We start from the raw sequence: 26,722 nt of genomic DNA on the forward strand, positions 1-26,722 counted from the left end.
GGAAAGGGGGGAAGCATGAACGACCACATCAAGGTTGGGCTAGCCTGACCCCTGGTGAGGGAATCTGTCATGAGGGCACTGCTCAGCTTGTTTCACCAATATTATGGAATTAAATCAGAAAATGGAAAATCAATACAACTGATGCCATCACACTGGATTCCTTCCGAAAACCTTCTTGTTAAGCACAACATTTAATTGGTCCTGAGAGAGAGGCAAATACGAAGATCAGTTAACTTGTGCCAATCAGCAATCACTCTTTACAACAGTGGGGGACCGACTATGTAACAAAATTCAATTAAACACAAACACTTGGCTCCAGCTATACTTTGTCAGATTAAATTTAAGATTAACAGAAGTGTTAATATGCCTCTGTTGTTTTGTTAAAGCACCACAAGGACTGTATTACTCAATTTTCAGTAATACAAAGCCGCTGATTTTACAGCACTTGGACTGTGTCACATTTCTTACAGCACCACAAGGGCTGTGTCAATGATTTTACAGCACTACCATTTCAGACAACGGCTGTTCCACTGTTTTTTACTGCATTACAAGAACTGTGTCACCCATTTTACAGCACTACAAGGAGAAAAGCAAAAATGCACAATTATCTTGAATATCTTTTTCATGATGACCCCTAAAAATGAAAAATCAAGTTGTACATGAGCGTTTCATTATTAAATTTGGCTTTCTACTGCAAAGGATTTAGCTACACACTCTGCAGGCTTTATAGCATGAATATGGCAAAACAAACTGCTGTGTGTGTTCGAGCAAGAGTGATTGGAGATAAGCTTGCAGTAAACAATGGCAGCCTAAGGTTCAAACAGATAATATAGAGGGGTGCAGTTTGATCAGGCTGTGTGTCACCAAAGCCTACTCGCTAGGAGGGACAAACGGACGGGATAGCCCTAAACAAGCCTCTTCCCTCCAGCCTGGCATTTTAAACTGCTGCGCAGACCAAGGGTAATGATCCTCCAAGAGCCCACAACAAACAATCACCTTCAGCTCCAGACACAAATAAACCACTCAAACTACTGTCTCCTCCCCAGGAAATTACTTCGCAATTTCTGCCTACCTCCCCCCCCCACCCAAAATCAACTCCACAAAAAATAAGTCCAGGCTGCGTATCTGTCAGAATGACCATTTTAAAGATGAAGTGCAGTATGAGGGATAAATGTAGGACACATGCTGATCAGCCATGAGCTAGTATTATAAGTGCTTTGCCAGCCCACTCGCCTTCCCATTGTTATGCATGCTTGTGGAAACAGCTTGTCACTGTGAGCTATTCTAGGAAATCAAGATAGCGCAGTAATGGGTTACTGTTATACCCATAATACACAAACACTATAAAATTACTGCTCTAACGAGATATCGTTATCAAATAAAATGAACAAGCTTTGATGGCAAGCATACTACATCACCAATTTCTCTTTTTATCCCACTCCCCCTCCCCTTTCTTCTCAGATGACTCTGGTATCTGCATCTGGAGACAGAAATTTAGCACTGCAGTCAGAATATGCAAACTGGCATGCCTGCAGTATGTGTGAGAGCTAGCTGTTTTAATCACTGGTTATATTCCAGGCTCGTCAGATGATATTTAATGCTGACGCAGGCACACGCCCGCTGGTGACGTCAGTTGTTGCTAACTATAGCACAGGGTGGTGTAGGGGACTGAGGCAGACTGGAGCAGCGGTCATCCTCAATTAAACACAGGTCAACCTCCATTACTGCTTTCCTCTTAATAATCCTACCAAATTCAAGTTACAATGTAGAAAACAAATATATATAAATATAAACATACATAAATAAAGGGAAAATATCTCCAGGTGTAGAATCTAGGCTAGATCAATAGCCAACCGCATTTGAAGTATGATTTGGCGAATTAAAGAATATGAGTGAGTGAGTGAGTGCTTGGGGTTTAACGTCGTTTAAAGAATATGAATGTTTCATTTTATATTTATGGGTATGAATGATAGAAACTTCATGTTTTCTTGGGTGAAAATAATAAGAAAAATGGTTTTAAAAAATTAACAAAAAAAGTATGGGTTCTTGGCAAAGTGGAATTAAAAACTTCTCCATGAATATTTATAGAGCAAATTGTCCATTATACATAATTTAAATAATATGTTCTGTGAAATATTTATGTATACAGGTACCCCACTGGATGACAAAGCCTAATTTATTGGGCCCACTTAAGTTGAAGGAGTACAGATGTTTTCAGAATGTGTGTGACAATGCAGATATACAGGGCTAACTGTGAACAGCAACAGAGTTGCATTCATACAGGACAATAGCCTACCAAGGCAATGTGAATTAGCTTTTAAATTTATTTGTTGGGGGAAGTGAATGGCCAATAAACCTGCACTCAACTGCTGGTACGAAATCACAGCAGGCGAAGGTATCAAAACACCCCTGGCTACAACAACGACGAAGACATGCCACAAGAGGGGTCAGCACTCAGGGCCAACATTAGCTGAATAGGGCCCCTCATCAGCCGTGTGGCTGCACCCGATAGGGTGGAGACATAGTCTTCCATCTACAGCAGCAGTGATGGAGCCCAGAGAAGGGGAGAGGATTTGAAGGCCACACAAACCCGTGGTGCAAAGCTGATAACGGGTGACTGCCATTGTATGGCTGGCTTCATCCTCCATAATTAATACACGACTCTGGCGTTGCCATAGCGACAATTACTCACATGGCTGTAGCCAAATTAAAAGCTATTATTTTCTGAGGGGGAAACATTTCAATTTCTGCTGAAGAGTCCTAAATTACTTAAAAGCCAAGAGGAGCAGCACTGGGTGTCTACAATCAGTTACCAGATTTTCACATTCTCACGCACACTAGTAGCAGTGTGGGGCTGAAAAGAGAGTAACAAACCTCTTGTATGTGACTCCATTAGGAGGTCTGTCAGTTCAATTACACCCTGATACTCATTGTTTCCCAGCACACTGCAGTTTGCCACAGTGACGAGTTCTAGCACAATAATAATGCAATCCATAAAGAGTCCTCATTTGATTCACTTAGCTAAATAAAATATACTTTTTCCCCCGAAAATCAGGATAAATCCTTCTAATTAGGCACAGTATTTTTTCATTAGCCTCGTTTAGCATACATAAATAATTGTACTGAGCAACCGAAAATAAAAGGCAAAGGGGCATTGCTGTCTTATAAACATAAATGTAGAGTAAGACTGTTTAATATTGGTATTGCTTTAATTGTTATTCTTTCTCTCGGATCCCTTGTTTTCTAGCGTGGCGTCAGGATTTGACCATGTAAGGGATGTTAATAATTGCAGTTCCCACAATAGCTAGGCTGCCAGCGGGCAAGCAAGCATCCCGTCTATCTGGGAGCCCAAATGTTTGGGTAGGGGATGCTTCAGACTGACCACGGGAACAGTCACAAGTGTTTGAACTGACCAAAGAGCCTGCCACAAAGCACATTGTCTGCAGCACCCAAGACAAATGTGGGGAGCCCTGCTTAGGAAGACCTTCATCGTCTTCAACACAGGAAGGCCGTTAAAGGGAGACTGTTCATGAAGGAAGCCAAAATCCCTTTGGCTAAGGTTCCTATCACAACTGGGCTTCCAGTCGGCCACCATCAAAGGCAGGATGCCAGTGGTGGTGGGTTGATGAAAGCAGTCAAGGTTTTACTGAGTAGCAGGGAGATCTACCCTAACTTAATCTCGCCCGTGATTCCATTACTTCCCTAGTCACACAGATGGACAAATTTCCCGCACACTGCCCTCTACACGGAATAAGAAAACTGGGTTAAATGGACAGTCAGAGAAAGTTTACTACCTTCAGTTGAACGCCTGCATATCCTTGAGGTGGCTGCATGAAAGCAATTGATTAAATCAACACTGGCACACTGAAACAGCAGATTAATTCAAAGAGAAATTGTTCTACAGATTAGTCCTTTTTGGTTGGCGGCAGGGAAGATCTAAGAGGAACAATACTGCAATAAGCTTCAACTTGCTTCACTAACTAGAACCACTGCAGGCAGTCACACTTAGTCCTGCATTTCATCTTGTCTACTTTTTGCTACTTGTAATTCCACAATAAAAAAAGACATCCAAAATGGCTGAATTCTGATAACAGATAGCATACATGACAAATAACACCAAGTTATATCGAAAGAATAAATTGTGGGCAATAATGAATGGCAAATTGTCAAGTATTTATTTATTTATTATTGAATTGGTGTTTGATGTTGTTTGCATGAATAATTTCTTGTAACGCAATCTCCCCACCCCCCATAAAATACTTTATTACATACATACATATACATAACGTAAGCTGAATACTGAGTACACCACTTCTTCAACTCCTGTGGGTATCTATAAAAGTACACCTAACCTGCAAATAGCAAAATAATATCACATTCAAGAATTGAAGTGGGACCAATGCCCAGCCTTAGCAATGTACCTAAATCTAGAGCTTAAATTTAACACTTGACACACCTGCTTCATTAACGAGGCACTAAAATAATCCACCTGGCCAAATTCTGCAATTAACCGCACTAGGTAGAAGCATATCCAGTAAGTCTGAACTGAATCAAGTCTGGCTAATCGTGATGCCATTAGTTGGCATTTCTCCGGCTTCCATCAACATAATAATCTCATTAGGGGGCCGGATGGCATTCAGGTGTGCCAGGTAGTTGGCCCGTCTGACGATGTAGATGCTCGGTCATGTGAACAGGTCTTATTGTTCTCCTACAAGAACATTATACCTGCCCCTCGGGGTGAGGGGAAACTCCCTGATCCACCCTGCCCCACATTGGCAAAAGCCACAAGGACATGTTAGCATGCCCACTGCACAATTGTCCACATACACGCTGAAGCCATTTTCCTTTATTCAAACAGAATTAAATAATTAAGCAGGTAAAAGCTTCCTGTCTTTCTCTATCTCAACCTAGTCTGCATCTCACAGGCAACATTTACCCGAGAACAAAAACACTGTCAAAGAACAAAGGAAATTCAACATTTACCTGAAACTCAACTGCAGTTATGGACTGCAAGAAAAGCTATATTTAATGTACATGTACAGGCAATTTGTCATGGACAAGGCTCCATACAGTTGCTCTGAAAGTAGTGATGTGAATGTTTAAGCTTCAGGTACAAATGTTTAACAGAGTGGAATCAAACTGCATAAATTGACACATCTATCACCTTTAAATACTATCTGCCTTGACTTGCCTTGTTGCTGTTAGCAGGAAATCCCATATGAACTCCAGAGATGTGCAGCTCAGAGATACCTGATTTCCAAGAGAAGATGACGATTTTTTTGTCCTTGTTTATGGGTCAATGTGTACCCTGGCAAGACAGACAGGCTGTCTGTGGCACCTGAGGTGACCGGATTAACACGGAGCTGTTAACCCCTTCAGAAATATTGATGAAATGATTGATCTGGATCAGAAAACTGTTAGTCAATTAGACCCGGCTATTCACACAGGCCCCCAGCCTTACCGGCAGTCATTGATTTCGTGTAAACGTCATTGGCCAGACCACTGTTCGTAAATTCCCCTATGATGCCACAAATATAAACACAGCACAGATAATGCCTGGAGTTCTAATGTAGTAACCTGAGAGATGAGCCAAAGCACATGTTCTCGCTTCTGATTCAGTCCAAAAAAAAAAAAAAAGCAACACACTGCACACACTCAAAGGGCTATAGTTTTCGCTATTTTTCACAGCAACAATAACAGCCATAATAGTGACACTGATGACCATGAAAACAATGCATCACAATAACTCAACTGACATGTGTATTATTTTGAAATTTTTGAAATGGCAACTGTTTTGTTAACTACTTAATTTATATTATGTGCGTGTGTGTGAATATGTGGATTTGTTACTGTGGTAAATGCAGTTTCTATTTGTCCTATCTAATCAGAGAAAGCAGAATATTAAAATCTGCCCACTCTTGCACTCATCGCACAGCAGAACATTGGTTATTGCTATTTCATATCTGTCATGTTGGTAAAAGGTCAGAAGGTTGGGGGTGCCAGTGTTCAGACAGCTTGGGTGGTGGACACAGCGTGGAGGTGGACGGAGGAGAACAACCACCGAGCTGTTTCAATATTCATCCAGCTCATCTCTGGGCTATTTTGGAGACCCAAGCGGAAAAGAACAAGTCTCCAGAGGCCTGTGCATATAATGAAGATGCATCTTTATGATTTCTGGCTGTCTCAGCAGACCCAGCAAAATGAGTAAGGAATTGAGCTGGTTGTGGGATGGTCTTAAGCTACCATGGTACTCCACCTTGTGTGAGAGGCCAATATGCGAAATTTCCCTGTCTTATCACATATGCACTTAGACACATGTACACCAAGACAGGCATATGTATGACATTCTGCATGTATGATACATATAAATACCTTCTGACAGGTTAAGTTGAACACAAGCATCATAAAACACTGTTTTATACACAATGTGCGCAATATTTTTTTCTTCAAAGCCAGTATCCTTCAGTCTTAGACATTAAGCATTTTTGCATATTATGCAGGTACATGTAGTGTATGCATGTTTATGATTGAAAGTTCATCTGGAATATACATGTACATATGTTTATTGTATCTCCAGCTGTTACAGTTAGGGATTTTTTTAATATTATTTTTATGCAATATAACTAGCATAGTAAAACATGTATACAGTATATGAGATCCTCCAGGGAATAAATAACATACCAATGTAAAGTGCTTACGTCCTACAAATTGATATCAGCGCTGTACAAGAACAAACATGTGCAAGAATTTTGGCTAGGATTTCAAAGCGCAAGAGAATATTATGGTGTGTTCAGAACTGGTGTTGGCTTTTAAATCAGGCAGACAAAAGGGTTATCTCTGGCAACCCAACCATGCGGATTAAAAAGTGAGGGCAAAATACAAGTTAGTACAAGTATGTCTACAAGCCGGTAATGTGTTTTTCTAATGGCATTTTAAGTACATGACTGGAGTAAATTTTACATTGTGTTTGAAGATTATGCCAGTAACAGACAAGGAGAATAATGTACTGATTTCAGTGCATGCTTGTAGATCAGCTAGATCTTTCTTTATGTAAATATATTAACTGAAACATGTGGATTACATAGAAGAAAAAAAACTGCTAGGTGTTTTAGCCTGGAGTAAAAAGCCACATGGCAGAAAATTTAGACCTCCGGTTACATGTAGGATGAAATAAAACAGAAGGTTTGAGGTGTGTAACTTGTTCTGCTGCACACTCTACGTTGTGGCCTGTGATTTTGACAGAGGCCCTACCAGTCATAGGTCAATCTGGCCATTTAATCAAGAGCTGTCAGAAAAAGGCCCGCAATTAAAGCTGATCATAGCCATCATTCTCCTCCTGTAAAGGTACCCCAACACGGAAAGACAAAGCCATAATGAGCTCTGACAGAACGGTGTTAATTTCATTCAACAGTATTCAGCAGACAGCCCTATATTAGCTGCTAATGAGCTCTGGCTATTACTTAAACAATGCCACAGACGTAAAGATGTAAACTTACTTTGCTGGAACTAACAACATCACCCTGATAACAAATATACACAGAAGAATGAATTTCTCTAAGTTTTAGAATGAATTTCTCTAAGTTTTAGTCATGTAAGTTTTGCTCAAATGACACATCATCATATGCTTCATCAAACTGACACACGAGCATTAATAAATCACATGTACATGTGGTTCTCACTTCTGGCAATATTAAGATGTAAGTAAGTACTACTACTAAACATGTAGCTAATAGGAGCAATCAAACCTTTGAAATACAAATCTGAATGAACTGTAATAGTAAATTACAATGAAACAATCTGGGACTACACAATCAATTCGTGAGAGTGGATATTTGCAACGTTGAATGCATGAAAAAAACTAAAATGTTTCACTATTTATTTTCTCTTTCAAGAATTAATTTTCTGGACTAGACTTTAGCGTGGAGCAAACTGACAAACTCATTTTTTATCCACATGTCCTTTACCCACCACCCCAGACAGACACATAAATTACCAAGGACATGTACATGTATATGGTTCATTGTTGTAGGCCGAACACCTCTCTTTTGTGTGCACCAATGTTAGTTTAATAAATAAACATAATCAGCGAGTTGTGCAACAAACGATGGGACTGTTTCCCAGTGCATGTTCTAATTTACAGGGATGTAGTTGGTTGTCGATATACAGCCAGCAAACAGTTCTATCCCTTTCCCTTTCCTGTGCCATTATGTAACTAGGTAGGGAGTAAGGCTGGTGCGTGGGGTACATACATAGGCAGCAGAGAGGACAACTGGCCCTTGTACGCCTGGGCCTGGGTTGACAGCCGCTAGGGAGAGCCATCAGACTGTCTACTGCTAATCTACCATCCACTAACTCTGCACACACACCTACACCCGCAGTACTCACACAAAGGAGATCGCTGACGATCAAAATTAATTTCCTCTTCATGATTGTGTGCAGAAGCTGTGAGCCTGATGGCCCAGTTAAAGAATGACAAGCAGCCTACGTCGTACCTGGCAGGACTTAAGGTGTGCAATGAATTTATACTGATTGTCCACGATATCAAATCTCTGTAGCATTATAAGCTGCCACTGGAGGGTAATTTATTTTATTGCACAGCCCCACCCACTCATCATCACTGGGAAAAGCAGTATAATGTTGAGGGGCACAAAGTCAACCAGCCAGAAAACGAAAGAGTGCATTTTTCATTCCCATATTTTTTTTTCTATTTTTGTTTTCTTTGTCTTTTTATATATTTTTTTTCCCTTTTCATAGCAAACCATTGACCAGTATGATATTCCATCAGATTTCAGTTCTGCATAAAACTGCAGAATTAGCTGAGCCAGTGCTGCGAGCCACCTGGCCATACTGGCGCAGTAGACAAAGGCCTGATACGCAGCCCTGGGCATAAAAGAGATGCTTCTATTATCACCTGGTATCTGCGATGCTGACAGCTCTAGGTAAACACCGAGACTGCCTTAGCCTTCGTGGACACTATCTGCAGCTACGCCTAGCACTCCACCTACCTCCTAATTCAAATCAGTCCCCACCAGGTAAGCTGTAAGAGCCTGACTCTCCAAGGCTACCCCCTGGCACACAATGCAGGTATATGGAGAGCTATTAACCGTTACAAACTAGACAGGATAAAATCTTGCTGGTCTCATGTTACAGCTGCTTGGGCTAGGGCCCCCTAACACCTAACCTGCCCTTTCCCTCAGGCTACTTTGTTCTCTAGAAAACCTAACCTGGGCTGGGCCTTTTGTAGCAGAGTACTAAAACTCATCACCTTTGCCATGTTTACTGGTGCCAAATGCCACCTGCTTTTGTCACCTATTACACACGGATCACATGTCTTGATCAAAACATGCTATAACACTGAGACACATGTACTAATGAGTGTTAACATTACTACAGCTTTAAACTCAAACAGAAATAGAATTAGAGTACTTCTAAACATAAAACACCTACAATGGAAAGAGAATGTCCATTGACTGCAATGGTTACATGTTCTGCTGCTCAATGTTGTCACAAAGTGCCAACCATTGTGAACAAAGCCATGGAAAAGGACAGTACAATGCTTGACCAAAGTTGTGAAAATTACTACATACCTACGTCGGACAATGCCATTGGGGAGTCTGGAAGGGGTTTGTGGTTCATCGCTAAAAATAGACAGAAAAATTGCAAAACTTAAAGAAATGTAACACAACAAGAACAAGCAAATAAAGAGACAAAACACCTGCAGAATTGGGAAATGAGGGGGTGTGACAGATGTGTGATAAAAATCAACTAAGTCTACTCTCTGGAAACAGAAAAGCCACTTACAGAGCAAAGAAATATTTAAACATAGTTGAATACAAACATTTTATCTGGGATGGCTGAAAGCTTTCTAAGCCTACCACACCACACGTCTGCATTTTGAGTAATCTGATTTTGATTTTCTTCATACTGTATGAACGTCTACTATAAAGCGCTAGGCCTGTTCTACAAATACGTACATGTAGGCAGAGTGCAGTACAAGAGCATGTATATTCTCAGTCAAAACAGGATATTCAGTATATGTGTGCATATCAACATGGAAGTCTAGCAGGGCTGCTATGTGTACAAATATGACAGTAATATCACATTCAAAACCATTGGAAAGAAAACAACAAAAGAAAAAGAAGGAAAAACAAATGTACTACACTAGGGTAAAGTAATTCAACATATCTGACGAAACAAAGCTGTGCTATATAGCCTGCTAATATCAACATTAAATACATGTGCATGTTCATGTACGCCAGTGTTACTAGTACATATAAAACATTTTCTGTCAACACTATGTACCGCAACATGATATCAAATTCCTACATATCCATCCAAATGACTGGTGTTTTTTGCAGGACAAGCTATCCCATGGTTGACGCCCCTCTTTCTTCTCCACAGATGGGCTCCACCATTAGATTCACTGAACTGGTTAGCAATTAGAAAATTGCTCTAGCTTTTTCAACCTAGTGATGAAGAAGAGGTCCTCACTGAAGAAAGAGCACCTTTTTTGCTCAAGCACTTTTCACCAGTATAAACTTTGTCCACTAAATGCTGAAAAAGATACTTTTTCCACAAATGTTACCTCCCACAGACAACAGCAAACAGAGACAAGGACGGACTGACATAATATATTGAGCTATCTGGTCTCTGACAAGTACTTCTCCTATAATATGACCAATAATAATGCATTAAAATCAAAAAAAGATGAGCAGTTCATATCAGCTCATCCTTCAGCATATTACACAATATGGCCATCGTTCTCACGTGTAATAACCTAATAGGCTCATGTGTTCCAGATGATGATCAACACATTACACATTGCAAAAATCGCAATTTTTAATTTGTAAATTGTCATTGGGGCATCATTAGCCAAAACCTCTTTAGTTTTTATGAAGCTGATATTAAAAAGCTCCAGCCATCTGGCTTAATGGAAATGATCGCGGTTGTTGTCAGAACTAAGAGGCCTATACACCTTACATTGTAGGTATATTGACCTGTCTGACAAGAGCTCTATCCATTGTTTACAGCTTAGCTGCCTCAATAGGATACTTCCTACCTGCACTGTCAGTTTGCCATCACACTAACTATAATAATACCTCGTCAATTAACAATACTGTCAACTAGGAACAGAAACTCTTCTGTTCAGTTCAAGAGAAATGGTCTATTTTCTAAGCTGTCAAACATGCCTTATGCCCCATACACTTTTCACCTGCAGGGGCTGAACAAGGAAATAAGTGCACATTAATGTCACATGGAGCCAATTAACACCCATAGCAGTATATAGAACTAGAAAATTTACAAATATATGATATATCTGATTAATTCCAGAAACAAAGAAACAGATGGTGGCAAAGGCGATACTGATACCTACACATGTGTTCCATTAATTTCTCAAATGGTAGTTTCAATATTTTATAAGAAAAAAATGTAATACAATATGGCATTATACAATAATACTATGTTATTATGTTCCAGTAAGCCACATTTTAGCTGTTAACACCAAAATGAAAATTGCCACTTTGCGACTGACACATGAAGAAAAACTTCAGTTTACATAATAAATTAATATCATATAATGCATTTTAGTCATATATAGACATCAATGAATTTGTCAGGTATTGAAAATGCATTGTCTAGGTTTTGCTTTAAAACTTGCCCAATAGTATGAAAGTACAGCTTCACGGAATGCCAGAAATAAATAAACTGGGAAGCTTTAAGGGAAGGATGGCAGGGTTTGCAGTAGCCCAGTTATTCACCTTCTTTCACAATGCATTGAGAGCCCTGGTCAGTCCAGTTGACTGACTCACTGCCATGGAGAGCAGGTGGATGGGTCAGTGGAAGAGTGGACAGTGCGTGAGCGCACGGACGGCTGTGTAGCTATAAAGCCAGGGATGTTGCCAGTTCTGCATATTCAGTAAGGTTAATCAGAACGTGAAGTCGAGGGCAATTTTCCCCAAATCTGTATGCCTGCCGATGTGGAACAAATAGGCACAGTGCTACTGCTCACAATGTCAACTGCCTTGATGAATGAAGGGGCATGTCAGCAAAAAGCTTCCATCAAGCCTCTTTTACTATTTGCATATGAAACACTGAATCACTGCTTGGAGATGCTACCACTTTTTTTTTCTAACCTTTTGCAGCATGTTAAAGTGCCCTTCATTAAATGGCAAATATTTCCGCAATGTAGTCTGTATGTAACTTGCACCATAAAAGAATGACAAGGCTGTAACCATGGGTATATTTGGATTTTTCATTTTCAAATGGCTTGATTCAGATACTATGTAAAACCACTGATACCTCAGGTATAAAATATAACATGTGCACAGTTCATATTATCATTACATACGTGACTATATTATGTGTTAATTAATCTCTTACAGGTTATTACTGAATATTACTGATTTCAGATAAAATGCCAAAAATTTGTTGAATTACCTAGTGGTATGACAGGCTCTGCTAAAACTAACGATTGCATACTGCCGTGCAGGAAGTGAGATGTATATGGCCACTTTCTCTACTGAAACTGGCTATACTCTCTTATCTGCAATCGAATAAAATCATTTACACTAAAATTGCAGAAGCTGGACTTCATTTAGCGTCTGATGTGGTCTTCATTAAGCAGCACTCTGTAGCTAGCAAGTTAGCAGAACTAGCCTGGTAACAACCTTTATTTTTCTCAATTACTCAGACTATCCTGAAGGGGTACTGCGCCTGGCAATGGCTGCCATTTTGGGAAAGAAGAGAATTCCCAATGGCCAAAATGATTGGACCAAACCCCCCTTGAGTGCAAGTCGTCAAAGTCAGGTCCACAAGATAACCATAGTTACAGCTGAGACTGGACTGTTTCTAAGGAACTGTCCATTCAATTTGAGCAAATCACGGCACAGTATCAACACATGGACAAGTTTGAGCTTCCCAAGCTGGACACAACAGGAACAGAACATTAACAAGTATCCCACAAGAGTATATGCAGGCTACTAAATTCCCAGCACAGAAGATGGATGCCAGGTCACTGTGATAGAACGCGATATTACACACACATTTACATTTCACCAATATCAGTTATGTTGTTATGAGTGAAAATCATTACACAGGGCTGGCTCTCTCCTGTTCATCTTTAATAACGACAAATAATGAGTCTGGACAGATTTCAATATTAAGTTGATTATATACATCAAATAGAGTGATAAGAAAGCAACTTAAGCTGGCGCAGGAAAAAACACACTATGCAAATAAAAGGTTGGAAAAAATGGTGTAGTGGACTTTGATCTAGAATCAGGGCATAGTACAGACCTTTAAAATGATCTATGGTTTTGTCCTTCACACAGAACTCGCTAAATCATGACATGCTTTTAACAGAAACATGTTTGTTCAGAATTTATGGACACATTTATCATGTGATCAAGTCCCACCATTTAACACTGATAGATATGCAAACAAAAAGAAAAAGTTTCCTCTTAGGCTAATTCCTGATATTATACTCCAAAGGTAAATCATTTCAGCGACTAAATGTAGGTGCATGATGAATTGTTTATTTCCACCCTTGTGCTCTTGCAATATTTTTAAACACTAAATATCTTCACTAATGCATTTTGAGATGAAGATAAGCACTGCATGATGAGGGTCTTTTAATATGAACAGAATCTTTGCCATATCTGACTGCATACAGCCGACCAGATACTAATTTCATCTTTAATTTTTCCCTTTCCAAATTTTTCATGCATGTTCACTGAAGACTCTCATGATTATGCAATGGTCCATATCACACATGAATTACCAAGTATGCTAAAAGCATGTTATTGGCCATAATTACATTTAGCCTGGTTTTAGAAAATGGAGCTCAAGCATGTCATCAGAAAATCCAGTAGATGACAATAAAAACAGGATTCAATTATTATGCAGAAAATACAGCAGCACATGAATTAATTTAGCACACAGCTTTTGCCATAATAAACATTTCCATAACAACTATAAAGCAATTAATGTCAAGCAACAATGGTGTAAATTGATTTATGTGGGTTAACATGGCATGGTGCACCAGTCTTGGAGATTTCTCTTTCTGCAATTTTAGTCTCTGATGAACTGAGAGTACAATGCATTTTCATTCAAATGTCTCTTACCATGAAAAATTGTTCTTTCCCCTATCATTCATGCCCACCTCAAAAGATATCTCAATTTACAGTTATACCTTACAAATCTTTTACACTGTAACCACAGATACCTCGCTGTTGGATATGGATGGATGGATATGGCACATTTTATTAACTGAGCCATTTTCCCCTCACTGAACATAAACACTATCTTACTGACACCATAAACTACAAATGTTCCAAAAATCAACTGTTTTCTCACTCTGGAAGACTCAGAAGAAAAACGAAACAAAAGAGCTGGTATTATTAAAAATAAAATATACACGAAAGTTCCTCTCACTTTCTTAGGAAAACCTGAACACTTTGTTTGGTGAAATTTAATTCAAATTGTTATATTCTAGTTCATCCCTGCATTAGACACCTATAATAACAGTTGATACTGCAATCTGTTATTTCTACCTGATGTACTTTAAGTACTGTACCTCTTATTGATTGAGATATTAATTGACAGAGTGCACTGAATAATATTATGCCCTGTTAATTTCAGCAGAAATAGACACGCTTTTTGACAGACAACCACAAACATAAGGTTAAGAATACAAGCTTCAGTTTTTATTGAGATTATTTGAAGCCAATGTATTTGGCATTTGGTAATAGCCAATGATCTATTTATAGACACTGGACAACAACACATTGATCCCAGTGCATGTAGATATAGGTCAATATTGTAACATTGTTAACAAATGTAATAATCAGGAAGTATACTAAAACAACTTTGTTCCTTGATCATATACTGGACAGATTAACCTAGATGACAATACATAGCAACACAGTTGAATGTTTCAGTCACAGCCATTATTTATTTATAGCTACCATGTGCACACTACACTGTCTTTGAAAATACTATTTTTACTACAACAACACAATAAAGTTATCTGGGAGGTATTGTCCACTTTACCCACCCTGAGTATGACCAATTAATCATATGATCTCAGAGCACTACAGAAATAAAACATTCTAATAAAATATTCTAATAAAATAAAGATACTAATAAATAAGCTTATATCAAGAAAATGAACGAAAATCGAACAAAAAAAAAAAAAAGTTCCTTACCTGCTAGCCTCAATGCAGACATTCGCTGAAACTCTGGTTCCTGTAACCATTTCCACATTCTGCGGAAAGTCTCTCTCCCCGATTTCAGTTTACTCCATGGTTTGGGATTTCGCAAAAGATCACTGAGCGTGCCCTGACTGCGACACAGAACTCGCTGTGCAAAAACTGCCTGTGGGATACTATATCTTTTGAGCTCGCTACTTATCTTCTGGGCTAACTCCTTGGTGTTGATTTCTTCCAATTCTTGGCCCTTTGACTGAATATCTCCTGAGGTAGAAGCTCTGTCCCTTTGTGGGCTCAAACTGCCTTGACTTTGTGGAGAGGATGCGCCAGGTGTCTGGCCATGTAACCCATTTACCGATGAGGGCATCATTGGATTCGGGGAATGAAGACCCCTGGGTGCCAAACCACGAGAGTAAGCATCGTATGATGATGGAGACATCATCTGTACTTTGTGTTCAAGTTTAGGTGAGGGGAGGCCATTTTGGCTGTACCCGTATGGCCCCAAGGCTTGATGTTGGTATCCGTTTGTTGTCATCATGGTCATTGGCGCTGAAGTCAGAGCTGTCGGTCCCATATTCATTCCCAAAGCAGCAATGTTTTTATCAGAGTAACGATATGTATTCATGTCCATACCCAAACCATTTGCTGGGTTCTGCATAAGGGTAAAGCTTCCGCTCACGTTCGAAGGGCCGTGACTAAATTTTTCCGACACAGTGGAAATGGGTGGCAGCGGTTGTAAAGGAGTAAGGGTGGCGTAGCTGTTATTGGGGCTGTATCCCGGACTCATTCTCCCGTTTAATGTCTGATATGTGGCATCCCCCATCTGGGAACGAAACTCTGTGTTGTCGATCATGCTGGCCACGCTGACAGCGATTGCTCCTGTAGACCGGGAGGAGATTGTTGGCGAGAGGTCGTGAGGACTGGGAACATACTCCGCCGAGTGGCTGGCTGGCGGCGGCACCGAGCTTGAATCGTTCATTTGCTGATCGCCGAGTTCCCCCATGTTTTCCATCGTCATTCCTATAATCGAAAGCGATCAAACAAAGCACAATGATAAACTGTCAGTTACAGTAACCTTTGATAGCTTCTTTCTGGTTGGTTCGTCGTTCTAAGGAAGCCAATATTACGTACGCTTGAGAACCAAACGCCTTCTGTATCGCAGCGCAGCCTCCATGTTTAGACAGCTGTAACCCTTAGACCTGCGCACTCGTCCTCTGCGCACATCATTTACGGCTGACGCACATGCGCGTAGTGATTGGCATGTGTTTAGAGTGGCCGAGTTGACACACAGCACACTCGCAGATAACAGCACGGAGTTTGCAGTAAAATCCGCTAAGACCGCCAGATACATTTATCACTCGCGACAGTCGCGTGCCAGCCTCTGAAAACATTAGTAACGCATCGGACATGCCAGCTACTATCAAATGTTCGAAACAATATAATACGTACAATAAATAAATAATACTTCCATTAAACTTTACACCTTGCTTTACAAATTTATTTTAAAAAAGCACACAAACAGGGGGAAAAAGAAACTAAATCTTCCAAAGTTAAAAATAGGTTGGTTAGGTGTTCATCAAATAAACAAATCACACCTAGAGAATAGACTGCAAAATATCTATATATAATTTTTAAAGAAAACGAAAGCCTGATTAAAATTCACTACATTTACTATATTACTACAGGTAAGCTTCAGCACAATTCATATATGTTACGTGGCACTTGTTAACACCATATAAAATATTAAGATCGAAGAGAAAATCATTTTAGAAAGTGACACCTAAAATGTCGACGTCGCCAAATTTAGTAACGTTAGAAAATCGCAGAAAATACTTCAACATATTTAAGTTGTTATTTCCACCTGTCAGTTAAAAAATTACCTGGACGTCATTAAAAGTTGCACAGACTCGTTACTTGTGTTCAAAAGCACAAAATAATTCCGATCAAAAAAACAAAAAACAAAAAAGATTATAACTTACACCTCACAAGACAGGTTGGCGAACTGGAAGTGACTGAAAAATGCTCAAGTAGCGAAAGGATATAGAAATATAATGACACGCGAAATCAAGAAGTTACGTAGAATAATTAGCTGAGCACTTCAAAATAGGGGGGTTGAAGTGGCTTACGTGGCTAGCAATAGTACTTTAAGGCTGCACACACGTATTAAAATATTTAAGCTATCGGTATCCCGGTCTCACTTATAAAGTGGCCTATACTTTAACGTAAGCAAGTTTTCGAAAAGTGAGATAAGAGAAAATTACAAATTCTAAAACTAGGTAAAATGACAAAAACACAAACCCATGAATTTGACCACCGCCTCTCGTGACATGTAAAACCTTTCCATTTTGGCGGACGGATCCGTTATTTTTGGCACAGCTGTTGCGGCTGGAAAGAAACTTTCAAATGAAGCTAGTCAAGTGTTGGCAGTCATCTTGCCGTATCGCATGCTTCTACCGACTGCATTTATTATGCACCTGAGTAATTATCATACTCCGTGACGGCTGACCAATCAACAGCCTCCGCTAACGGACTCATGTGGGAGATAGAGGCAACACAAACAAAGCCCCTTATCCCGTTGAAAAATGTAACACCTTGACGTAGTTTGAGTCATTTTTAACAGTTAGGTCACCGCACAATAATTCATCGAGTTTATAATAAGACTACCCGGAGATTTTGTGTAAATTAACACCTGTTAAAGAGGCTTTTCACTTCAAAAACCCAGCAGCTAGGTTTGTTTACATTGAGAGGCTACAAGCGACCCTGTGACCTCATGTCAATATTCAACATGGCTTCCTTGAATCGGAGCGGTCGACTAGCGGTGTGTACAAGCGGAAATAAAATAGGCGTTTTTCAACTTGGGTAAATGTTTTAAAGTGTCAAATGATGCCCAACATCAGTTGAATTCGTCAACATTTTGTATGCAAGATTCAACATCCGTGAAAACGGCCCAGAAGCCAAGTTGTGTACTCCACGGTTTGAAATTCAATGGATACACGTGGGTTGGTCGACCCGTAGCTCACTTATAACTTTCCTCTCCTGGAATTCCGCGGTCATTGAGATTTCATTCATAGTTATCGACCGATTGCTTCCATCGATCTCTCTCATCACTGAAAGACTGGCCACTGTTGCGTTACTGACGCTAAAGAGACTGTCCTAGATTCCAATAACCCCTTCAAACAAATCCCGTCGTATTTGCATCACGTTTGTGTACTTATTGTACTTTTTTGGAGATGTTGATACCCATTTTGTTCGCAGCATGGTCCCCATCTTGCGGTTTTTTTTATTTTCATGAAACCATGTTGTGTATCTAGACCACAGGTTTCTTGCTTCTCAGGTGTCACTTGAGTGTTTCCACTGATGTACTTAAATTAATTAATTCTATTCCATGTGAGCTCACATTATGCCTTCAGTTTTCTGCTCTGCATACTATGGTATAGTCATGAATACACAGTTGATTTGAATATAGTGTTATAGACATAAACTGAACACAAGGTAGTTTCATCTGTATATTTGGTATAAAGAACACATCGGTATATAGAAAATGTATTATGGTACGGTGCTTCTAAAATGTAGTCAGTAATTGTAGCAAGCATATGTAGGCATATTCACCCTTAAATCTACTGGATTATGTAATATTGCTAAAACACTGCAAAAGTAGATAATACATGGTAGGGTGAATGCATCATTATCATCTTATAGTCTGGAGGATACATGCCATTGCACAATGTCATTAGAGTGCCTGAGAGAAATGTAATTTTTTGTTCAGTGCTTTCTGCTTTTTTGTACTAATATATGGGAAACTCTTAACAGGAGTCAGAAAATAAGTAAAATAATACAAATCTGGATAGAAAAAAGTATTCATCTAAATTTATCTTTTTAGGTGTTGTTAGCATTTAATAGTTGTTTGTATATATGCCTAGTATTATTTTTTATTAGTTTGCATTTTAGGGGCTCCATGTTCGTCATAAGTTATTGTATATGCCATACACTGATTTAAACAGCAACTAACCACTTGCATAGGTAAAGAATGTTAAGTGTTAATTTTTTTCTTCTGCTTTTCTTTTTTTATTCAATATTTACCGAAGTGGTAATGTATTTTTTCCATTTTTTCTGTATTTTAGAAAATTTGACAGTTGGCAAGAACTTGTTATAGACAGTCAAGAAGAAGCCAAAAAGGAAGATGAAAAGACGGCAGAATAGTAAGGGAGATAACTCAATTTTGAATCTTTGTGCTGGGTGCCAAAATGCATCCTTATTCTTTTTTTCTTTCTCCAGTTCAACAAGCTTAATTTAACGCTAAAATACTTCAGATATTATTTAAGCATGTTTACTATGAGAACAAATGCAGTTCATTCATTATTTGAGGTGAACTTGCGGCAATAATCTAAAAGCTGTTTACAGTTGGTAGAGATGTTAGCATACTGGGGCTGACTTGGATACATTTAAGCTTGACTCTTAAATGTTAAGCTTTGAACCAGTTTGGTTGATGTTTCCATTGGAATTATCTCACCACAAATGTTACCAGCTGAAGGCTCAAAGGAATAAAACAACAATCCCTGAAAAGCATTTTCCCCAGTCAGTAGGGTAACAGTTGGTCAAGGATTACTTCACAGTGTAAAAGTGCCATTGTACTGTTAAACCCCTCTGTTATCACACAAGCAAGTTAATCCTACATTCAGTCAGATCATCAACCCTGCACTGTTAGTCATTAACAACAGGGGGTAAAACTGTACAGTACATAAATTCCTGCCAGGGTGGATATTGCAAGAGGCTACTGATCAGGCAGAAGGATAGTTTTGGGGGTCACATCTGCATAAAACAGTGAAATGAAGGACTTCTTTTATGTATATATTATTTACTTATTACAAAACATTGTTATATATATGTATATTTTTTTGATTATGTGCTGTGTGTACATGTATGTAATATTTAGAAATGTTTTGAAAATCTCTCAAGATAACTGTGCAGTGTTATACTTCACCCCACCCCACCCCACCCCACCTAACCTCACCTAACCTCATCCGTCTTTACTTCTCTTATATAATCCATTGATGTCTCACCCACTTATTTCTTTTCATTGTTGTCCATTGTAAACCCTAAAGACATAACTGATCTGTGAGCAAAAGATTAACTGATCTAACTAGTCATGATGAAATTCAGTATTGAATTGACAAGTTCAGGTCTTAATACATGGCAAATATAAATCATTAAACCAATTTGGCTCCTACTTGTGGTTGCTATTTTTGATTCTTTTCATATGTTAGGCAGCTTAACAGACATAGGCATTGACTCAGTGAAGGATAAGCATATATTTGAGAGTAAATCCTGTTTACCATTTTGTTAGTTGTATGGGTGAGTAGTGATTTGGAGTGCTAATTTGAAAATAACCATCATTTTGGTATTTGTAAGCATGTTTTTGAGATTATCTGACTCACACCATGAAGCCATGATGTTAGCAATACCTGTTTCTGATCTATTTGAATTTTCTGTTGCTTCTAACTGGTTGTTTCCATGCTTACAATATATGCTGTTTTGGCATGGAGTCGTCAGGGCCCCATTCTTATCACAGTCAAATACAGTAAGTGATAAAATTTCAGGTATATTGTTATCGAATAAAAAAATAATTATTTTGGGAGGAGGTGGTTTTTTCATTTTTTATTCTGAATTGTGGAGTATGTATGCAGATGTTGATTAGCTAGTTGATAATTGTAATAATCTGTGGTACACGTACTTACATATATGCAAAACTGATTTTGTGTGGTACTTCTGTATTTATTAGTGTATTATAGTATATTATGATGTATGTTCTGCATTCTTTTATGAGCAGCAGAATTACTTGTCAAAACTTTAGAAACTCAGAATATATCCTTGAAATATTTTAGGATGATGAGCTTTATATTTAATCGGGTGAAGTTTAATTTCTTGAATTTTTTTGTGTATATATACAAGTACGATGTGTTGTCCAGCTCTGTTGAAATAGAAGCACAGAATTTCTATAAGTAACGTTTATTAATAACATCTTCTCACATTTCTTCTTAGAATAGTGTCTTTCTTATCTTTTTGAGCATAAAATTTTGGCTGAAGACATCATATATATGTACATGTGGCATTGATGCCAGTGATAGTACTTGGCTATATGGACCTGTGTCACAAGTAGGTGTGAAAAACAATAGAATAATTTTGCTGTATTTTTTCCATGAATTGTGGGCATGTGGTTAACAAGAAGGCTGCCATATAATGCCATATGGTCAGTGTGGGACAGGAGATCTGTCAGACTACAGTAGGTAAAGGTGTTTTTGTTGGAGTTGTGAATACAGCTTAATTGCATGGCCTCGTTAAGCTGTAAGGAGTGGTAAGGGAGTAGGACTGGGAACACCTGGCTGCTACATAATGACCAGGTGTGGATACTAAATGTACATACTGGGACAACGTTTTGCTTCATCTATCTTTCTCTGAGATAAAATGTTACATTTTTAAGCTGGTTGGATGTATGCTTATTAAAACTATTCAAGAAGCCGTATTTCCATGTCTTGAAACAACGTTTTCATTTGAGAGGAATATGTAATTGAACATAACCAGGTTTGTGGACTACATGCTGGGAATAACAAGATTTTGTTTTGGTCCTCTGTCTCTCAGATAATATTTTACAAGCTGAAAGATTAAGCTCCATGGATTTAAACTTAAAGCTATTCAAGTGGTTGTATTTCATTGTGCTGAAATGTTTTCATTTAAACGGAGAATATGAACGAACTGCTTGCCCGATGATATAAATGAAAACGGTATATGTGCTTCATACTACCTTAGCTTTTCATGCCAGAAGAAAAGAAACTGCCTTTATTGTCTTTCAAAAGGGAGTTTTTCCCACGACAAGAGAATGTTGGTAGCGGATGCTTGTTCCTACTGGGGCAAGCAAATTGTCACTGTTATTGATTGCGTGCCTGCTTCTTGGGTGGAACACACTTTTAGTTACTGGCCAATTGAGGGACATTTTATGTCAGACCAAAGGCTTTGTTCTATTCCGTGAATAGATTTACGTCAATAGGTTAGCAGTGACATAAAGCAAATGCTGCCTACCTTTGGTGCAACTAGATGAGATGACAAATAGGTGGGAGAGTAAGACTGGGGCTAAATGGAGCGTACAGCTGGCATTTGTTGTCTTGCCACAAACATGTGGCTGATTGCAGTCATCTTGTCTAACAGAAGAGCTGGAAACAGTGCAGACCTGTGCGCTGAAAGAGTTTAAGAATTTTGAAAACAAAATACCATCGAAGAATTTTTTTCCAGGTTCTCAAAAAGTTGTGTGAGGAAACCTTTCCAGGCAAAAAAGATCATTATATTTCTTTGTTGTTTTGTAATGATTTTGATCTAACTGTTTGGTAGTAGCAGCTTATTGATAAAGATGGATTAAAAGTTTGGCACAATTTTTATCAGTAAAGGATTACATGCATGTATTTGTTTGCTGAACTTAAGCTGCCTGTTAATAGCGATTTTTTTTGTCAGCCTAAACTGATGAGTTTTTAAATTTATGATTATACATAACATGCATACACTTTTGTTTGTAAGTGAGCCATAAGCAGAAAAAAAAAGGCTGATGACATTATTGAATCAAATAGCGTCAGTGAAGATACTAACGAAACCAGGAAAACTATCTAAATTTTGACTACTAATTTCTGTTGAAAAAGAAGAGAACATTTTAAGAAATAAATTTGAGATGTGGTTTTCAGTGGTCTTTATGGTTTTGATTACTTAGGGTTAAAGCCTTTCAGACTTGAAACCCTTTTTTAATTGTTACGATTGTTTTTATTATTCTCTGGAAAGGTGTGTCGTATGTCTAGCAAGAAGGGTCAGCCAGAGTTTCATTAAACTTAGGAATCTTTTAGGTAAGGACCCAAAGTAACATTTGGGAAGATTTGGTCACGTTATTTGGTGGCCATGTTGGATTAAGGGTAAAACTTCTAAAAACCTACTATTCTGACAGGTTTTATTGGAATGTACTGAAACTCCAAGTTGGTTTACATGATTATCTTCAGCTTTAGGCCAAAACTTTTAATGCAGAGATTTTTGATTCGTATGCCAATAAACTGTATGTCACTAAAATTTGTGAAATGTCACAAATTTTTTTTTGAAAATATAATGAAAGCAGTCCAAGACAATGGGTTCACATTGTGTGTAAAATGCTTAGTATTTAGTTTATTTCTGTTTCTTTTCTGCCGTCTTGAAGAAATCACATTTTGCCCCAGAGAACGAAAACTGGAAACGCTGGAATGATAGGACCTGGCCTTTCATTTGTATGTGAACATATTTGAGGTTGGGGGCCTCCCTGCCTCAGTTGGAAAGCGCGTTAGCACAGCGTAATGACACAGGAGTCTCTCACCAATGCGGTCGCTGTAAGTTCAAGTCCAGCACATGTTGGCTTCCTCTCTGGCTGTAAGTGGGAAGGTCTGTCAGCAACCTAAGGATGATCGTAGGTTTCCCCCGGGCTCTGCCCGGTTTCCTCCCACCACAATGCTGGCCGTCATCGTAGAAGTGAAATATTCTTGAGTACGGCGTAAAACAACAATCAAATAAATAAATAAGATTTGAGGTTAGACCAGTATTTTTTGTCTTGAATGGTGTAATCTTTGATATGTAGGTTAAAACTTTATTCCTTCATATCAGTTCAACATATCACTATCTATTTTACCTGGACATTGCTTTATAGATTTGATCACATATTGAGAAGACCTGCAATTTACAGTACATGACAGACCCAAGTCTGAACATCAGTTTTAACTAACCACAAGTGGCATTGTCAAAACTGAGACTGATTGCATCTATTTTGTAATATTTACTAAACGTATGTAATTTTTATGAGAGGCACAATACCATTTGGTATTCCAGTGCTTGAAATGTATTCATTTAGCCACGTCATGTGAACCAGCCTTGCCAGCTTGGACATCGGCATTGCTACTTTGCATAACAATAACCAGGTAGCCACATTGGAGTCTTGTTAACAGGGGATGGTATAGTCACGCAGAACATCCCATACGGCTGCCTTAAGTAGGTCATGCAACCCTCTATATGTTATTCTGATATTGTTTTGTCTCTGATTTGATTGGTGTTTTTACATCATGCTGTTTTTCACCTAGATCACAGTGCATGGCAAAGACACACAGGTTGAAGTTGACCGAGAACAGGGGAAATTCCGTACACTGCCCAGCTGCCTACCAAACATAAAGCTACAGCTAAGCCTAGCAGATTATCAGCTTAGTAGTGGAAAGGAACACGTAAAAACAAACATTACAAGAAATTATATCTTTGCATAGATAAATGTTAGTAAAAATGCAGGTAGTTTCTCAGACAACTAGATGACTTGATGTATGATTGGATAGATGTACGTTCAAAATGGACAGGCGAACAGACAGACAATTGCCTCATTGACAGTATGCATACATGATGACAAAGCCAGCTATGTGGGGACTTAGGTGTGAACCGATGCCCTGTAACTGTATTGTATGTGTTGTATTAGTTTATCATCTGTGGTATCTGTACTGTTAGCAGCTAAAACTGAATAGCACAGCTGTTTATATGCCAATTATTTGTTGGTTTCTTCCTAGGTTTTGCCTGGCCACACATGTGTGCACTCCCACTGTTTCTGAGCTTAGCTCTGCTGCTATTGTGCTAGGGGTAATGGTACAGGTATTGTACTGGCTACCAGGTGTTGTACTGTATGCTCTAACCCATACATGGCCCCCTCGCTGCCGTTGACGACATGGGTCCCAGGCGTTAACTACTCTTGTAAAATGTTTCCTTGGGGACAAAACTGTCACTTTATGATAGTATGAAAATTCAGAACGTATGTTTAGTGACTGATCAAGATACGACTGGTAGTGATCTTTGGCATTTAATTTCAAGGAAAACATTATTTTTTGTGTGAAATAATGTTTATGGTATATATAATGCCATGTTTTTATATTATTTTTCATTTATGTTGGATATTGTGAATAGCTGTTGATTTTTTATGATGATTATGATGGAATTTTTATTAACCCTGACTGATCAGTGAAATGGCCATATTCAGCAACAGTCAATGAATTAATCAATAAACAGGTCAAGTTTTGTCAAGTATAAGATTTCAGGGAAATTCTGTATACAGTTTTAGTTTTTAGACATCACATTCTAAAAGGTGACACTACAAAAGACGTTGAAATGTGTAGTAACAATACAGATTTGACACAGCAATCTTGGACTGCGACAGATTTGTTTTAAATTAATACATTATGTGTTTTGACAGCTTTGTCCAAGAACACTAAAGCTTTTTAATATTCTTACAAATTTGATTTAAATTATCTTCTTCTGTGTGTCATTGTATAAAAAGTTTTACATGACCTTCGCTGGCAGCCATATTGTATGAAATTAACTTCTGAAATTCCATATTAACAGTGGTAATACTGTGACTTTAGTTAAGGCAATCTTGACTTCTGATCACTTAATAATTAAAGTTGAAATATTAGTGTTCAGGTTTACTTTGCATTTTAATTATGCTGCTTGTAAACTGTTCAAGGAGAAGAACTAGATGGTGGAGGTTCATTGAGGTTGCGTACTGCTGGATATGGAGACTTTAATGGACTGAACTGGGATGGATGGGAAAGGGTGGGTAGATCCTAGGCAAAGTCACATGCTGTTATTTAGATGCAGATTGGGCTCTAAACTTTCACTGCTGTTATAGAAATTTGTAATGCGGTGGTAACAGCTGACACGAATGTTACATGTAGCTGGTAAGGGGTTACAACACACCTTATTTGTCTGTTTATTGGTTTGCTGTTGGTCTGTATCATATCATAACACCCTTGAAAGAATATTCATTATTTACTTTTAATATGGCTTTGAATTAAATATTTTCTTTGGGAAAAATTATAATTTTGTTTTAAACTTAAATGTTGTCAAAACTTTTTTGGGCTTACAGAAAATTTTCTGTTTGTAATAATTTCTTACTAAACCCAGTTTTGTTTTAAAGTCTGGTTTTGCACACTTTTATCCAACTCATTAGTGGTTTGGTATTCGTACACAGTTAAAGATTTTTGCATAATAAGCTAAGGTGCTAAATGTTTTTCAGTTAAAAGAAAAAACAACAAATAATATAACCTTAGTTTTTTTAGAAGAGAGGTGAAACAATTTGTTCTGACATGTTTGAACAAACTCTATAAATCAACATTTAATCTGTAATTTTTTAGAGACTATAAGATAAGCTGTATTTAAGAAAAGTGAAAATGTAATGTTTCCTACTTTGAACTGTAATGAAAACCTACTGCTGCCTAACTCTTGTACTCCAAACTTACATAACTAAAAGACAAAACAGGGCTCATGTGACATAGGCAGAATTTAATTTTTTCAGTGTGAGCAATTTTGCTTACTTTGAACTGTGATATTATTGTTTTGAAGTTTATACGAGGGATAATTGAGTTGATTACCTTTTTGTTGGGTAATTTGTTAGGAAATATTTATTTACTCATATATTGGCTTGTCCTGGATGT

The 26,722-nt window shown here is 38.3% G+C and overlaps 2 protein-coding genes across 5 annotated transcripts in view; one reads left to right on the forward strand and one right to left on the reverse strand.

The window, feature by feature from the left end:
* Positions 1-17,573, reverse strand: part of LOC135467694 (one cut domain family member 2-like) — a 43,224-nt gene extending 25,651 nt beyond the window's left edge. For 2 of the 4 annotated variants that reach the window (XM_064745505.1, XM_064745503.1), the window contains exons 1-3: positions 17,508-17,573; positions 15,207-16,229; positions 9,588-9,638 (exon numbers count right to left, since the gene is read on the reverse strand). In XM_064745505.1, the coding sequence (XP_064601575.1) occupies positions 9,588-9,638; positions 15,207-16,229; positions 17,508-17,553 (1,120 nt within the window). In that variant the 5' untranslated portion in view covers positions 17,554-17,573. The remainder of the gene's footprint in view (positions 1-9,587; positions 9,639-15,206; positions 16,230-17,507) is intronic. The other 2 variants (XM_064745506.1, XM_064745504.1) reach the window with 1 other exon arrangement.
* Positions 17,574-17,994: 421 nt separating this feature from the next.
* LOC135467270 (tRNA (guanine-N(7)-)-methyltransferase non-catalytic subunit wdr4-like) overlaps positions 17,995-26,722 on the forward strand; it is a 53,152-nt gene continuing 44,424 nt past the window's right edge. Inside the window, exons 1-2 of the mRNA XM_064745038.1 lie at positions 17,995-18,068; positions 19,331-19,408. Coding sequence (XP_064601108.1) covers positions 17,995-18,068; positions 19,331-19,408 — 152 coding nt within the window. The remainder of the gene's footprint in view (positions 18,069-19,330; positions 19,409-26,722) is intronic.

Source organism: Liolophura sinensis, chromosome 6 (assembly GCF_032854445.1).
Source record: "Liolophura sinensis isolate JHLJ2023 chromosome 6, CUHK_Ljap_v2, whole genome shotgun sequence".
NCBI classification, from domain to species: Eukaryota; Metazoa; Mollusca; class Polyplacophora; order Chitonida; family Chitonidae; genus Liolophura; species Liolophura sinensis.